Source organism: Acartia tonsa, chromosome 1 (assembly GCF_053477335.1).
Source record: "Acartia tonsa isolate MP-2025a chromosome 1, ASM5347733v1, whole genome shotgun sequence".
NCBI classification, from domain to species: Eukaryota; Metazoa; Arthropoda; class Copepoda; order Calanoida; family Acartiidae; genus Acartia; species Acartia tonsa.
This window is the reverse complement of record NC_137260.1, coordinates 58,622,399-58,638,990: the sequence shown is the minus strand read 5'-3', so window position 1 is coordinate 58,638,990 and position 16,592 is coordinate 58,622,399. Positions and strand designations below refer to the sequence as shown.

General features: G+C 34.7%; 1 protein-coding gene across 1 annotated transcript in view; it reads left to right on the top strand.

The window, feature by feature from the left end:
* The window catches only part of osp (myosin phosphatase Rho interacting protein outspread), an 89,860-nt gene extending 76,798 nt beyond the window's left edge, over positions 1-13,062 (top strand). Inside the window, exons 7-8 of the mRNA XM_080167476.1 lie at positions 6,480-7,745; positions 8,489-13,062. Of these exons, the coding sequence (XP_080023602.1) occupies positions 6,480-7,745; positions 8,489-11,497 (4,275 nt within the window). The 3' untranslated portion in view covers positions 11,498-13,062. The remainder of the gene's footprint in view (positions 1-6,479; positions 7,746-8,488) is intronic.
* Positions 13,063-16,592: the final 3,530 nt, after the last annotated feature.

Sequence of the window (16,592 nt, the reverse complement as noted above, 5' to 3'; positions counted from 1 at the left end):
AACCTACACAATTTTTTTTAAATTATATATTTGAAGCCAAGTTTTATTTTAATGTTACTTTGTTCGCTAAATTTTTAGTTTTAAGTGTGTTTTTATCTGTCAAAATTTTTGCCAAGTTAAAAGTTTTGACCAAATTGAGTTTGGGGAGGGGGGGAGGATACAAAATAGGAGAGAGGTGAGTAAATAAACCATTTACTAAGAATCTAGGGATAGGTACAACCAAACAAAAAATTTTTTTTATGTATACCAGTTAAAAAAGAGTATAACTGTGATTTTAAACGAATTACTTCTATAACAAAAAATTAGGCAATACTATCTTTTAACATATTTTATTAATCGTCACCTCAACAGATTTACCTGTCACAGGTAGCCATATACAAGTTTATTGGTATTCCTAATCCATTGTGGCTTAACTTATTGTGAATGAAAATTTAACAATAACTAAGTGAGATAATTTTCATAGACACAAAAATTCTTTAGGTGCCATTACCCTGTCCCACCTAAGAACCACTCTTTGTATAAACCATAAAAACTTGTTCTCTCCCTCTCTCATATGTCTTTCTATGGGCATCTCATTGATGTTGGCATGGCTGTGGTAGATGTTGTTGTTGTTGTTGTTGTGTAGTTGTAGTGGTCGTCACGAGTTTAGGATAGTCAGGGTGAAATTGTATTGACCAGGGATACACGGATAGATCAATGAAGCATAAATTAATTTCCCCTAAAACTCAATAAAAAAATTTTGCATTGTTTAGCAAAACTTTTAGAAGTAAGGTTATTTTTTTCTTTCACTGACCTATCCATTTTCTTGAGGGTTCTGCTTACATTTGGGGATGCATTAGTGCTTCTAGAGTTCAGTTTAAAATATACAAAAGGAGCATTAAATAGATGAAAGGGAAAGGGTAGCTCATATACACACACACACGCACACACACAGAGACGCACGCACGTGTAGGCAAAGGTCACATCGATTAAAGCATATTGTGTGTGTAAGTGTATTATGTTTGTGTGTGTGTGTGTGTGTGTATTTGTGTGTTGGTTTGATGGGCAAGTTATAGGCCTAGGCCTGCGCTACCACCCCCAGCCCCACAAAAATGCGTAAGATGCTAACAACCACTCCCTCCCCTCGACACCCCCCCCCCATCTCCCATAAACCCTGACGCAAATTTCTGACGCTTCTGACCATAATGTGCATGCGTACATGCGTCATGACTCATACACTATCATTCAGCGCATATAATATAATGTAATATCCCCTTTTTAGTATTTTTTCGCGTCATGGCATGTCTACAAAGCAAAATATATATAAAGGCACTTTTTACTATTTTTGTTGCTTCTATATAGTTAAGGCCTGTCCGTATGGTATTCGACGTCAATACATATTTCTCCTTATTCTAAATTATTTACTCATACCAATGCAGCAGAAATAAACTACAAATAGAGCCTTTCCTTGATTTTTTATTAAAACAAAAAAAATCAATCTTTAATCGTACATATTTGCTTTATCTTATTTTATAGATTATCTTAAATATAATCACCCTATTATTTATTTAATTCGTATCTATTCTAAATATTTGATAATCCATAAGTTCATAAACATCAACAAATAGTGCTAACAAATATTCATAAAGCTTTCCTATTTATTACTTGTGTCAATGTCGTTTGAAAAAAATATCATATGAAAAGTTTAACATATTTCATTACCATATTGCAGTTCTTTTTATAATTTTTTTTTATCTTTTTATTGATTCCCTACAAATGGAAATTGTGATCCTTGTTATTCCTCTCTCTCCTTGTTGTGCAAAAGTCCAGACAGACACTTTATAAAAAGGATAAAGGCACTTTTTGAATAGGGACTCTAAATGACAGTCTTTTATGTTTGTAAAGTAGAATTTAATCATGCCTCTCATGCATACATTATCAAGTCTTGCAAAAATGTTCAAAGTACGTTCAGCAATTTAGAATTAGCAACCATGCGCATGCATATACTTATAATAAGGTAACAGGATGTCTGTCTCGTTTGACTGTGTTTATGTGTATGTTTGTACCGAAGGAGCTAACCGCTGAACCGATCAGGTTCTCCTTTCCAGGGTAGCTTATTATAGGTCCTGGGAGGGTTTATAAATATTTTAGGTAAGTGTACCACCCCCCTCCCAATAGAAAAAATTTCCCCTCCTCCCAATTTTTTTTTCTTTTTAAATAAAAAAAATTGGGTTATCGAATTCAACTTCCCCCTCCTCAAGGCCTCTAGGGGCTTAACCGCTAGTTTATAGTAAAGAAATTAGGAGTGTCTCTTAGCAATCATATCTTAAAATTTATCAAATATTCTTTTATCAAATTTCCAGCTTTTAAAGTTGTTTTTATTATCAATTTGCCTGATTAAATAAACTAAAAGTTAAAAATTATGAAAAAATTAATCCCTTTGAAAAAAATAACAAAAAATAAAAATTTTAATGGTTTTCTTTTACAATGTTACTTTGCATTTCGGCAAATTATAAAGCAAACAAGAGGCGCATAAAATTTTATTATTTCATAGCTTCTTCTCCCCCACCCCCTCACCCCTATACTTTGACTTATGTTTGGATAAAACAATACAACACAAACATTGTAAAAATCCCTCGGATCTTTATTTAAGCAGTTTTACCCCCTCCCCCCTTGAAAATTAGGAAAAGTGCGTGGAATCCATCTTTTTTTTAGTTTGACATAATGTTTGGTTTCTCGTAAGGGTGTAGGTAGATAAAAGGTCTAACCATCTATCTATTTATTTAATCGACATTTCTTGCGGGTCCTAACCCTGTGGGGGCTTTTTCTGAATGACCAAACTCAGTCTAGTCTAATGCAATATTAAAGAAAACAAATGTAACCAGTGCAGTGGCGCTTTTGTAGACCTCCCCCCTCTCCCTTCATATGTTATTGTAAAATTTAAATGGGGGTGAGTTGATTGCTCCACTACCGATTAGTGGGATATTTACCCATACATTTCTTGAAAACTTAAAGCAAACAAACATAAATAGAAAAAGAAAGATTTTCCTTTTCTTGTGTGTAAGTCCCACACTTAGACAAAGAAGATAAAGTATAGAATAGAATCCAGGTAGACGATTCCGCCTGGCTAGCCTGAAATAAAATTGAAACTTTTGAATGTCCCAAAAGTAATTATAGCTTTTAGTAAAATCGCATCATTACAGAAATTATCCAGATAGATTACTAAAATAAATGCCTTTTTAAATAAGTTACTGAAAACTATACCGACTGGCATTCGGTCATTCACAAATGATTAAAACTTTATATAATGTGCAAAACCATGTACAAAATTAAATTTAAACGTGAATTTAGTAAAAAATGACTAAGATATATTTGGACAAAAATAATGATATTGGCACATTCGATATATTTTCTTTTTCCAAAGTATTATTTCAGTTTTGTACAAACTTGACAATCGTACAATTTAAGTTGGTTATAAGTTTTTTTATTGCGCAAGCTCGACTTTTCTTCAATTTTCCGAGATATATTTGAGGTTTTCAATTCTATACTTTATCTTCTTTGCACTTAGCTGAGAAACTTTATTCAATTTCCCTTTTTTCAAACAGTTCTGTTTAGAAATCGATTATTTTATTTAAAATTTATTTTTAAAAGTTTGATGTTACAGAAAGGCTAAAATATTTTTTTATATTTCTCTTTCTCTTCTCTCTCTCTATTTTTCTCTCTATCTTTCTTTCTTTCTATCTCATTCTTTTTTTCTTTCTTCTTATTATATTATAATATTTTTCATTGTTTAGGTACCTATTTTGATTGTATTGACAAAGATAACATTTTTTTGGTATAATTAACAGATCTATAGTATATATGTATATACAGACATCTACCTCCCTGTCTTTTTCAAAACCTCTTTCGTCTGCTTCTAAATTATTTTCTGCAACTTGGCTGTGTTAATATAAGCGACACCATTGGTTGATTTTCAATGACCCAATAGAAAGGTTGCACAAGACGGTTGCGATGGGGAGATACAGTTATCTAACCCTTTCTTCCTCTAGTGTTTTACTCTAATGTATAATTCATAAAAAATCTAAGATTGTATATTCTAAGTGAGATGGTATGATATCAACTTCCCAACTATATTGTCCTAGAGAAATTGTAAAAATAAGGGGGTCAATAAAGTAACTGATATCACACACACACACCCGCACACACACTCACACACACACACACACACAAATCAACATCTTTCATTATCTTTTCATCGACACACGACCATTTCTAGTTTTTTTACATGGATATAATGATAGAGCAATGTCAGAAAAATTAATAAAAAAACAAAGCTTTAAGCATAGCTCTTTCAAAATTTTAACTTAAAAAGTCAAGATGGGATTTTTTAAAATAACTTTTTTGTTAGGTCTGAAGTAAATTACTTGATATTGACTCTCCCTGGCTCCCTGAGTTTTATACAACTTTGATTTCATTTTCACCAAGGAGCTACATTTTACAGTAATAATTTTCCCAGGATTTCTCACACACTCACACACACTTATGAACTAAGACAATTAGTTTAACACTTGCTTCAATATAGTTAACATAAAGTCCAGTTCACATATGTTCAGATAACACACAATAAGATCTAGCTATCAAGCTTTTCTTAAATAAACTACTATCTGCTTTTTAAGTGAGTTTAAAGATTGATGAATAAGAAAATGGTAAAATATCTTTTTTAATAATAAAAAAAATATCTGAAAATAATTATGTGAAAGTCTTTCATTTTTGCTTTTCTTTTACTTTTTACACTCCCAGGATAAGTAGTGAGGCTTTTAAATGGTTTGCAATGTAATAGAGCAACGCCAACAAGATTCATAATTAATTAGCATGGGATGGTTTAATTATTTTCTTTCAATGAATCAATAATGCTTAAAATTAATAATACTTAATAAAATAAACAATAATATTTATGTACGAAAGTTCAAATATTTTGATGGTTAAATAATCCTTTATATACATATAAGCTAAGCCCCTAGAGACCTCTAGTGGCACTTTAAATGTTTTTTTTAGTTCAAATATCTAATTTGAGACATAGTTTGTCTATGTTGCGTTCAAGTCTCTTCGCAAAAGCTAGAATATTTTTGTTTGTGATTTCTCTTCAGAGGGTGGTGGTACCCTTCCCCAAAATAGTTACAAACTATCCCGGGACCTATTAGAAGCTACACTGTTAAGGAGAACACGATCGGTTGAGCGGTTAGCGAGATCCTTCGGTAAAACACACAGACAAACAGACCATCATACATCCTGTTACTTTATTATAAGGATTCTCTTTCGATTCTAATGATTTTACTTTAGAAAATTGCGCTCTATTAAACTGTAATCATTTCAAATTCCTCACTGGTAAATACTAATTATGAGAGAAAGGAAAAGTCTTAATGATATTTGATTATCTACATCCACAAGAAATTTCAATTTAGAAATAAAGACTATATATTATCTTTATTATACTTCCTTAAATGTGATTTTTATTCTTTTTTAGTGAGGCTATTCTATAAAAGGGATGCTCGTAAATGTGACATTTTACTTTTGCAAATATGATACATTTTTCATTTATTATCACAATATTAGAGTAAAACACTAGTGAGGGAAAGGGTTAGATAACTGTATCTCCAATCGCACTGTTCTTGTGCTGACTTTCAATTGGGTCATTGAAAATCAACCAATGCAATGGTGTGGTGTGTATTAACACAGCCAAGTAGCAGGAAATAATTTGGTAGCAGACGAATAAGGTCATTGAAAAAGGAAGGGAGGTAATTATCTGTATATACATCTACTGTTGTTATTAATAAAAATGTTATTATCCAGTAATTGCTGCGCTACTTATGAGCATAATTAATCTTGTTTTCATAGTAACTATCATTAATGTTTATTAGTTAACATATTTTCCTCAAAATTTCTAATTTATGATTTCGAAGATTAATAAATTCTAATTTCTGCTAAATTGTACCTAATTAAAATACTGTACTTAAGTTATAAGTTAGTTTCTAAGATAAAATTCTTAATTAATGAGACAGGGATCTAAAGGGATAAGACAATGCCGATAAATTGATGTACAAACCTAATGATGATACACACAATTTTCTGTAGATTACAATTATTAGTTGAAACGTTTGGACACTCAACTTAATGAATCAACCAATCAAAATTCACTAAAAGGCCTCCAAGTTGTTTAGTCAACGAATAAGAAAACGTTATTGGGGACTAGTGTAATAAACACTAAACAACCCATTGTCCCTTTTCTTCCGGAGTGTTGCTACCTTATATAAAGGTTATTCGTCTTTAGAAAGTGTAGTATTGATAAATGGAATGACAATGAAAGATAAATGTCTCATTATCTTCCTACAACAATTTACAAAACCATTGCTTTTTGGTTGAAAAAAGATTATATTTTCCAACAAAGGCAACAAAATTTCAATGACCAAAAACTTTAGAATTAATTATATTATCTTTTTTAGGTCGAGGAACGGGATGTGCAGCGGAACTATGGCTTCGTAGTGTCCACCCTGGATGAGCGGGAGTACACACTGTCCGCCGTCACACACGGCATCCGAAACAACTGGATCAACGCCCTGAAGACCGCCTCCAACCTGAACATCATGCCCGAGTCGGACACACTGAAGCCTCGCCGCGAGCTGCCAAGTATACTTGATCAAGACATCAAGTTAACCAGAAGAAACACAGCTTCCAGTATAACAACTACAGCCGCCAGCGGCCAATCTGAGGCAACCACGCGCAGCTTCTCTAAATCAGATGTATCCGAAATCCCCGCCGGGCCAGTGTCGCCGCCGCTAAACCGAACACCGACCTCCAGATTGAAAGAAAAGACACGGGCTGGCCGAACTTCGTCATTAAAAAGCACCCTGTCACTAAATTCCATATCATTAACAGGTTCAACTACAACAGAACCACGTGGTAGAATTATCAGCGACGAAGACTTCAACAGCATGATTCCTGAAAGGGATGGGTCAAATATAAAAACCAAGGAGAGCAACTCACTGCCTAGCTATTACACCACTGACACCACAACAGCCAGCACCGCTATCAACGGCACAAACAACAGCAATAACAACAATGATGAAAAAGAAACGAATGGCAATGAAAATGGGCCAAGTCTAGCGCTGAAGGAAGCCAACATTATGCTTGCACGCAAGTCTCAGGAAATCAGCAATTTGAGAAAGAAATTGGATAATATGAACTCTGATATGGATACTACTCTTAAAAATCTGAACAATGAACAAGTGCGCAATACTGATCTTGAAAAGAAATTACAGCAGCTGGAACAAGAACATACCCTACTTCAAATTAAAGCAGCCAACGCTGAAAAGTCTCTAAGGGAACAATCAAAAGAAATAACAAATCTAAACCAACGAGTCAGAGAATTTAGTGATCTTAGCAGCCAATATAAGGCCCAGGTAGCGGATAACAAGACCCTGCGCCAGAAGTTGGACAAACTGGAGAGAATCAACACAGCAGGTCCCAACTGGAAGAGCCTGTATGAAGGTCTGCAGACACAACACCAGAGAGAACGTGAATTATGGGAGAACAAGCTGAAGGAGATGGAGAATGATCTTCAGAACATGGTGGAAACCAACCAGGAAGCTGAACAGAAGCGCCATATTATTGATGATCTGTCAGTGCAGCTGCAGGACAGTGAGGCAAGGATTAATCAACTCCTTTGCCAGAATGATACTCTTCAGAGGAATAATGAAACGTTTAAACAGGTAAAATATGTTTTATTTCAATTTGCCATAGGACAATGGATGATAAATTGTTCTCTCGTATTCATTCGAATCCGTTGGATAGGAACCGGTTCTCATCCATACGAAAAATTTATGTCTAGCATCGAATTATATCCAGCTTTCTACGAATATAAAAATGTTCAATCATAAGATTAAAACCAGTTTTTTTAGCCGGTGCCTTTGGCACCTCGGGGCTAAATAACTAGTTTTAATCTTATAATTGTACATTCTATATCCGCGGAAAGCCGTTTATAATACGATGCGAGAAATAACTATTCTCCCCAAATACTTATGATTTGAATACTATAATTCTTAACTAAAGAGGTAAGATTATATAAATAAACTTATCTTCTATTGTCTTATTCCTCCTTTTTTTTTTAATGTTTTTGACCAAAATTGTCTAATTAATATCATTTTTAAAATTTAGTATAATTAGGAATTTAATCTGAGATATTTTGTCTAATTATAATCTTTAAAATCTTTATTTTTTGGGGTAGTTCACCTCAAAGTGTTTAGTCGTGCACATAACCCCTCATATCTCTTTTATTTTGAAATACATTGAACATAATTTGGGGGGAGGGGTCTGTTTGTTTATTACTCAGGTTAGGTTTAAAAATTAAAGGGGGGAGGGGGGTGGTTATTCAGTATGAAGAAAAACACAGTTTATTTTATTCCAGTGACAATAAATTTGGTCACTTAATATTTAATTTTATTTACTTTTTTAGGGTTATGAAGATGAAATCAACAGATTGAAAGAAAATATAAAAGAGCTGGAAGAATATATTGACAAAACAGACAAGAGTGAGGAGGACAATAACAAGGACACCCAGATACTCAGGCTGCAGAGCCAGGTGGATGAAAAAGACAAGGAACTAGAAGAGCTGGACAAAATGAGAAAGGTTGTAGCCACTCAATTAGATCAAATAAAGTCATTGAAAGATGAATTATCCAGCCAAACTTTGCATGGGTCAGATTCAGATGAAAAGCCGGAAAGATTAGCTAAATGTACCACCTGCAGCAATACTGACATCAAGAGAAGCATGAGTAGAATGGAGTCAATGAGTGAGCTGGCCGCGCCTCTAGTCTCGGATCCCGACCAAATGGACCACGAAAAGTTGCTCAGCTGTTATATTGACATTGTAAATAGGTTTAACAAAGCGTTGGCTGAAATTAAATGCATGAAAATGTCAGTTAAAGAAGCCCAGGGCGCCACTGATAAAATGGAAATTCAAAACCTGCAGCTGTCACAAAGCCTGAAAACAACGGAGAATCAATATCAAGATGAACTAAAAATGCTGACCAACAAAATTGAAGATCTCACTGGAAAATATCTTTCCTCTGAAAAGCAAGTAAGAACTCTGAAACAAAAGGTTAAGAGTACAGAGGGCAGAGAAAGACGTCGTTCCTCAATCCGCACAGATGACCATCACACCAACAGAGAGGCTGAATCTGCTCTGGAAGGTATTGAAACTAACCTCAACAACATGGAGCTCTACATGAAGGGTAAGGACATGGAGAAGGTGAGCAGACGCAAAAGCTATGAAACATCAACCAAAGCTTCCAGGGCAAGAAGACGCAGTTCTGACAATTCGGACATTTCTTTTGTTGAAAGGCTGAAGAGAACAGAGAAAACTATCACTGATATGAACAGAAAGTTATCAACTCATGGTGATAGCAGTGCAGTATTTTTGGAAAGCATTAGGAAACAAATGCTAAATATGATAATCAGAACAAGGGAAGATTTGAACGGCTCCAACGCCACTCCACCTGAAATTTATGATCTGTTGAACATGCTTGAATCCGTAGTATCCACGTGTGAGCTGCCAGTCATCAGCGCCGAGGAGCCTGGCCTGCCCATGGCTGAAAGTATTTCTAGTCACCTGGACACAATCATGTCCTTCTTGTACCGCAACGTGGATGATGTGTATGAGTTGAGGAAGGAGTGTGCCCAGCCCGAGATATCTGGCAGCAAGATCTGTTCAGTGTATGATATTTCTTCAGGATTGTGCAATGGAGCTGCCATAGCTAAGATGCTGGACGCCCAACAGGCAACTCTTCAGGTTTTCCTGCTGCTGGAGCTGCAACAACAGTTGAACACAGTTCAAAGCAGAGTCTTTGCTGTCAACAGGGTCGGTCAAACTTTGAGAGATTACAATGATGCGACAAGAAGTGTCTTGCTGAAGGTGCTAGAATCCAAACAATTTGTACCAATTTCATCTTATGCTTGCAAGAAGATGAATGCCTTGGCCAACATCAAGCTGACACCAGATACATTGAAGGCCATGTTTAAGAGATTAAAACGAGAAGCACAATCGTTGTTTGGCAAGATTGGATTCATTTCAAGCAATCTGATGACTGTCTTCACCGATTCTATTTGTGCAAAGGTTTCTGATAAGGATCTGATCTTGGAGGGTATCAAGAGTGAGGTTTACAATATGATTGAGGAAGATGAGAGAATGAGAGAGTTCCAGACAAGTCTAATCAACATTTTCCTTGTCTGCTCTGACTGCGATATTGGTAAAGATCCTGAAAGAGTTAACCTTATGGCTAACAGAGATGAGGCCCTACAGTCACAGTCAGAAGTCACAAGAATCCTAGTTGATCAAGAGATTCAAGAATTATCCAACAATCTTGACACTAAAATCAATGATGATCTTGACAGTCTTGTACTACCCGACTCTGATGACTGCATTGAAAAGCTAAGCCAGGCAATATTCAACATAGCTAGTATGATATCACAGAAGTGTGTAACAGAAGCACAGATAACCATTCTAAATACTCTTCTAAGCATGGAGGCTGATAACAATAAGACAGAGGAGGAGGAGGAAGAAGATTCTGACTACCCAGAGATTGCCAATCTTGATGATTATGTCTTCAATCCTGAGAATATGAACAGTGAGTGTAATGAGTTTATGCTTGTGTTAAACAACTACAGACAGACACAGGCCAAGCCGTCAACATCATCGACAACATCAATAACCAACTACAGCAACAACAGTGGTAGCAATAACAACAGCTCAGGTATATTCAAGCCTAGGCTGAGTCTATCTGGGGCCTCTGGCAACACCTTGGAGTCAAATCTCAAGGTTATTAGGGAAGAGAACAAGAGCAAGAAGGAACGGCTAAGCGCAGCTATCTCTGACCAACGTGAGGCTGAAGACAAGGCTGTTCATGATCTCAGAGTCTGGTGTGAGAAATCAATGACTGCCATGGAAAAATCATATGAGAATCTATTGAATGAGCTACAGATTCAACATGGCAAGGAAAAAGATTCCCTGAAGCGCGAAAAAGAACAAGCTTTGGCTGAAGAAACCAAAGCTACTCTATCTGCTTTGGATGCTATGAGGAAAGCCCATGAAAGTGAGGTTCAAAAGGAGGTTGAGAAATTCAAACGCGAATTTCTGGCTGACCTAAAGCAGAAAGAATGTATTGGTGCTTTGCATTCTGGTTATCAAGAAGATCGGGAAGAAATTAAACGTGAAATAATGTCAGTTACTTCTGGTTTATTGGAGGGTTGGAGTACCAGTACCCCCACAGCAGTAGATGACGATTCGGGGAAGGCCTCGCGGCTGACCCGTTCACCCAGCTGCCCGCGGCTGTATTCAGCACTGTCCTTGTCAACCGCCAAGTCCACAACCTGTACAACAACAGACAACAGCTCGGATGAACCGCTAAAGTCCCCCCTGACTGGCATGGTGGCCAACCGAAAGAGAGTTTTTGAAACAGAATATTAAATCTTTTATATTATAAATAAATAGTTATTTTAATATTTACAATATTCTTTATTTACAACACTGTCGACCCAAAGACTTTATTTTTATGTAATTATTGTTTCCATAGATATTGAGCAGCAAATTTATATTCAAATGGCATAAATTTTATTAATAGAAAACTTGAATTTGTAGCATAATAAAAACAAACAAATTTCTATACAACTTAAATTTAAAACTGTAGTATATATTTATCTCATGCTGAATATATATTAAACCATATTGGTGAAATAAATTTTTATAACTATTTTGCTATATAAAACATATTTTATTTGATATTTATCTTATAGATTCTCTACTATTATAATTTTATGTTGTATTTTGTAATATTTTTTACAGAGCCTCATAGTATTTACATTCATTATAATAAACCATTTTTATATTACAGCCGCAGTCATAAATATTTATATAAAAAAGAATAAAACCTGAGGTGGATTCTTAAAAAAACTTTTTGGCTCACTGCCTCACTAAAATCAGTGAGGCTCGCTAAAAATTTTTGTGAAAAATCCTCCAAAATCACATTAAAAATCTACAAAAATTAACCAAAATCTTAGGTTAATAACCCTTTTATGATTTTATTTAATTTTTGTAGATTTTTTATGCGATTTCGGAGGATTATTCACAAAAAATTTTTGCGAGACTCACTAATTTTAGTGTGGCAGTGAGTGAGCCAAAAAGTTGTTTAAGAATCCACCTCTGATTACTCTTTTTACGACATTTCATACATTTTCAAGCAACTTTTACCGCATTTTATTTAAATTAGAATTTATACATTTTATTTAGGATTTAAATAACATAATTTTTTTTTTATTTTAGTCCTTAAATTTTTCCACAAAATATGCTTGTTTACAAATTATAAAATTAATAATCAAAATAACAAGATTTTTAATCCTACATTTTATAACTTATAAACAAGCATTTCTAAGTATTATTTTTTTTGTGATAAAAAATTGTATGTAAAAAAAATTATTGATTTATTTATCCCAACGCATATTTTTGTGATAATAACATTCGTAAGAAGTATTTTTTTGATAAAAGGATGAAAAAATAACATTAATTAGGGTTGGGCCGGATATCCGGCCATTTTGAATATCTGGCCGGATACCGGATATGAAATTATCCGGATACCAGATATCCGGCTGATTTATAATGCCGGATTTCAGTTAATTTGCCGGATATCGAACGTTGGCCAGATATCCGGCATTACAAATCAGCCGGATATCCGGTATCCGGCCAAAAAAGTATCCGGCCCAACCCTAACATTAATAATTGTTCATCAGTTTTATCATTGTTTAAAACTCTCTGTAATATACATTTATATTCGTTTTTATATGCTAACTTTATGTATTTTAATTCATCAATTGATTATGTTTAAAATTTTAACTTCTATTTTATATATTTTGCTGTACAGAGGGATATTAATCTAATTATTTAAATATTTATATTTGATGTAAAAAGTTTTTTTTTATGAAATTGGTGCTTATGTCTTCCAAGTTAGCATTTCAAATAAATTTTCTAAGAATGAAAAATTGTTTATTTTTTTTAGTAGTGAATCTACTCTATAATGTACTATGTCTGTCCGTACGTCCCCAGTCAGTCTGTAACGCTATGGGGGATATGCAATTTACTCATTCACTGTCAAAGCTAGAGCTCTGATTTTTCTTGACAACATTCATGCATTATGGAGCATATTTAAGCATATGACATCCATGGATGTCCGACTACTTAAGCAGCTTTTTTTTGGCTTTTAACTTTTTACTGATATCCACACATCTTTGGTGTTTATTGTCTTTGTTTTTATTATTATTAGCGCAGCTACTATACAAATAGAATCGCCAGAAAGTCTGTATGAAGCCATCTCCCTTCAACAACTAAATATAATTTGTCTATAAAATCTTTAAAAGGTAATCCTTATACTAAAGTAACAGGATGTCCTTGTGTTTGTACCGAAGGATCTCACTAACCGCTGAACCGATCGGATTCTCCTTAACAGGGTAGCTTCTCATAGGTCCCGGGAAGGTTTATAACTATTTTGTGGCAGGGTACCACCACCCTCCCAAGAGAAATCGCCCCTAGAAAAAAATACCTCTTCCAAATAAGAGACTTGAACGAAACATAAACCAATTATTTCTCTAATTAGATATTTTAAATAAAATAAAACATTCAAAGTGCCACTAGAGGCCTCTAGGGGCTTAGCCGCTAGTACAATTATATAATATAGGAAACTTTTTTAGCTGTAGCGAAGGATCTCACTAACCACTAAACCGATAGAGTTCTCCTTTAGAGTAAATCTTATTAGAATTCCATGGAAGGTTTACAACTATTTTTGGGGAGAGTATCTTCACCCCCATAAGAGGAATCACCCCTAGAAAAAAAATCACTCTCCCCCCCCAAATCTTTTTTATTTATTTTTCTTTTAAAAACTCAAATTGAAAATGTGAGGGTGATTGACTCCACCCCCTCACCTTCAGTGCCCCTAGAGGCTTCTAGGGGGCGTTGCCGCTAGTTTTACATAAACCTAAGATATCGAAACTGTAATTTATTTTTAATTAAACACTTTAAATACGTGGTAAAAGTTAATTCTATTTAATACGTTAAAAGGTTGCGCGATTTATCTATAAATTTAAAATCGTTGTTTAAACGTTTTGTTAATGTCTAATAAACAAAAAAGGTACTATGCTTTTTGTTCATGGAAAAGGAAAAATTAATTGTGATCTTATCCTATTACTTGTCCTTTAAGATCTCGCCTTATACGTCCTGGGATGGTTTCAGGCTGTTTCATTATAGATTAATGTCTAGAGATGGCGTTTGGTTATTTTTCTTGTGTTTCTATTACAGAGCCCCTAGATGCTAATAATAAAGACTTTGTAATTAATTTCAGCCCAGGGAGGCTATATGGACTTGTAAAAGATCATGTGGACCCAGCTAAATGGCCAGCTGGAGGAAAAATCCCCCCCCTACGCCCTGTTGAATCAGCATCAGGTACAACCTTTGAAAATTCCAGTCATTTTGTTGATTATCATAGTAACCATTTAGTTAAGGATATACCCAGCTTCATTGAAGACACACCAGATCTTCTCAGATTCATAGAATCTGAAAACCAGAAAGGTCCACAACCTGCAGGTTGTGTGCCAGTCACTCTGGATGTTACAGCTCTATACACAAACATACCTATAGACGAGGGAATGCATTATTTTCAGGAGTTTTTAGATAAGAGAGAAGATAAAACAGTTCCAACTGCATTTTTAATAACTCTTTTAGGTATGGTGCTCAGTTGTAATATCCTAACTTTTGACAACAAATTTTATTGGCAGGAAGTAGGAGTGGCAATGGGAACCAGGGTTGCCCCCACATTTGCTAATATTTTTATGTCTGTTATAGAAGGTAGAATGCTTAGAACTTGGAGAGGCCAAGCCCCAGCATGGTACAGACGGTTCATAGATGACTGCATTATGCTGTGGACTGGATCTGAAGTAGAACTTTTAAATTTTTTAGAACATATAAACAACATACATCCCCTGATTAAATTTAAAGCCTCTTATGATTTTCAGAGTAAAAAAGTTGAATTTTTGGATACTGTAATTTCCATAACTGAACAAGGATTTATTAGGACATCCCTTTTTACAAAACCTGGCAAGAAATGTACATATCTCTTGCCATCAAGCTGTCACCCTGGTCACATCACCCAAAACATTCCCTACTCTTTGGCTCTAAGACTCAAACGAATCTGCTCTGACAATTTAGACTTTTTAGCACACCTGGACATATTACAAGAAAAACTGTTAGGAAGAGGTTATAAACAAAACTTCATAGTTAAAGCTTTTGAAAAGGTCAGTAATCTACCCAGAGCAACAGCATTGATAAAAACCGAAAAAAATCCGGTAAAGAGAGTTGTACTCTCACTTCAATTTGATCCCAGACTACCCAATATTTCTAATATCTTGTTTAGGTTTTGGAAAGTCATGATACAGAATCCACACCTCAAAAGAACCTTTCCAGATCCACCAATGATTTGCTGGTCCAGACCAAAAAATCTACGGGATTTTTTAATTAAGGCACAACTCCCACCAGTAATTACAGAGAGAAGGTCAAGCAGGGTTAAAAATGGATTTTCCCACTGTGGTAGAAATTGTAAAATGTGTCACAATTCCCCCTGGTTTTGTAAAAGTGTCATAAACACTAATACCAATGAAATCTTCCCTATTTTAAGCACTCTAGACTGTACTAGTAAAACCGTTATATATCTTATTACTTGTAGGAAAAACAGTGGATCCTGTGCAGTTAGGAGACCTCAGTATGTGGTCTAAACAAGTAGAATGATCTCCAGCCGTTTTAACGAGCACAACCACACAATCAGCACTGGATCAACTACAGTTGGAAGTCATTTCAAGGCCCAAGGACACAATCTACAGGACTTGGAAATTGTCCCAATAGAGAAAATAAGAAGCACAGACCCCTGGATACGCCTAGCTAGGGAAAAACTTTTGATTAGGTCTTTTGATTCTGCTCTCAATAAAATTGTGTAATTTGCTTCACCCAACAAACATTTAATCATCAATTAAACAAAAAAATCCTTTTTTCAAACAAGACCCATCTTTCCAACAAATTTCTTTTTCAACACATAACATTTGTTTGCAGTTTCAGAGATCTACTAAAAAAACCCTCATCATTTAGTTTGTAAAAAATATTTTATTTCTGAACATTTCTTTAAACTCAAATTAACTGTGCGCATTTGCAAATTTTTATAAAAAAAACTTTTAAAACACAGTTAACATTTCAAAGGATTAAGCTTCTTTGATATTCAGGTTATCTTTTAACTCAAATCAATTGTTTGCATCATCAAATTATACTTCCAAAATTCTCAAATAAGTCAACATTTTATACCATGTAGTTTTCATTTCATGTTTCATCAAAAAAATGTACACATTTTTTCACTTTTTTGGTTAATTCAAAAGAACACCAATTCTTCCTCCATCCTAAAACCTAAACAAAGCAGGATATCATAAAGATTAAAATTTTTCCCATCTCAGGAATAACTCCACCCATTTTTTTAACAGAT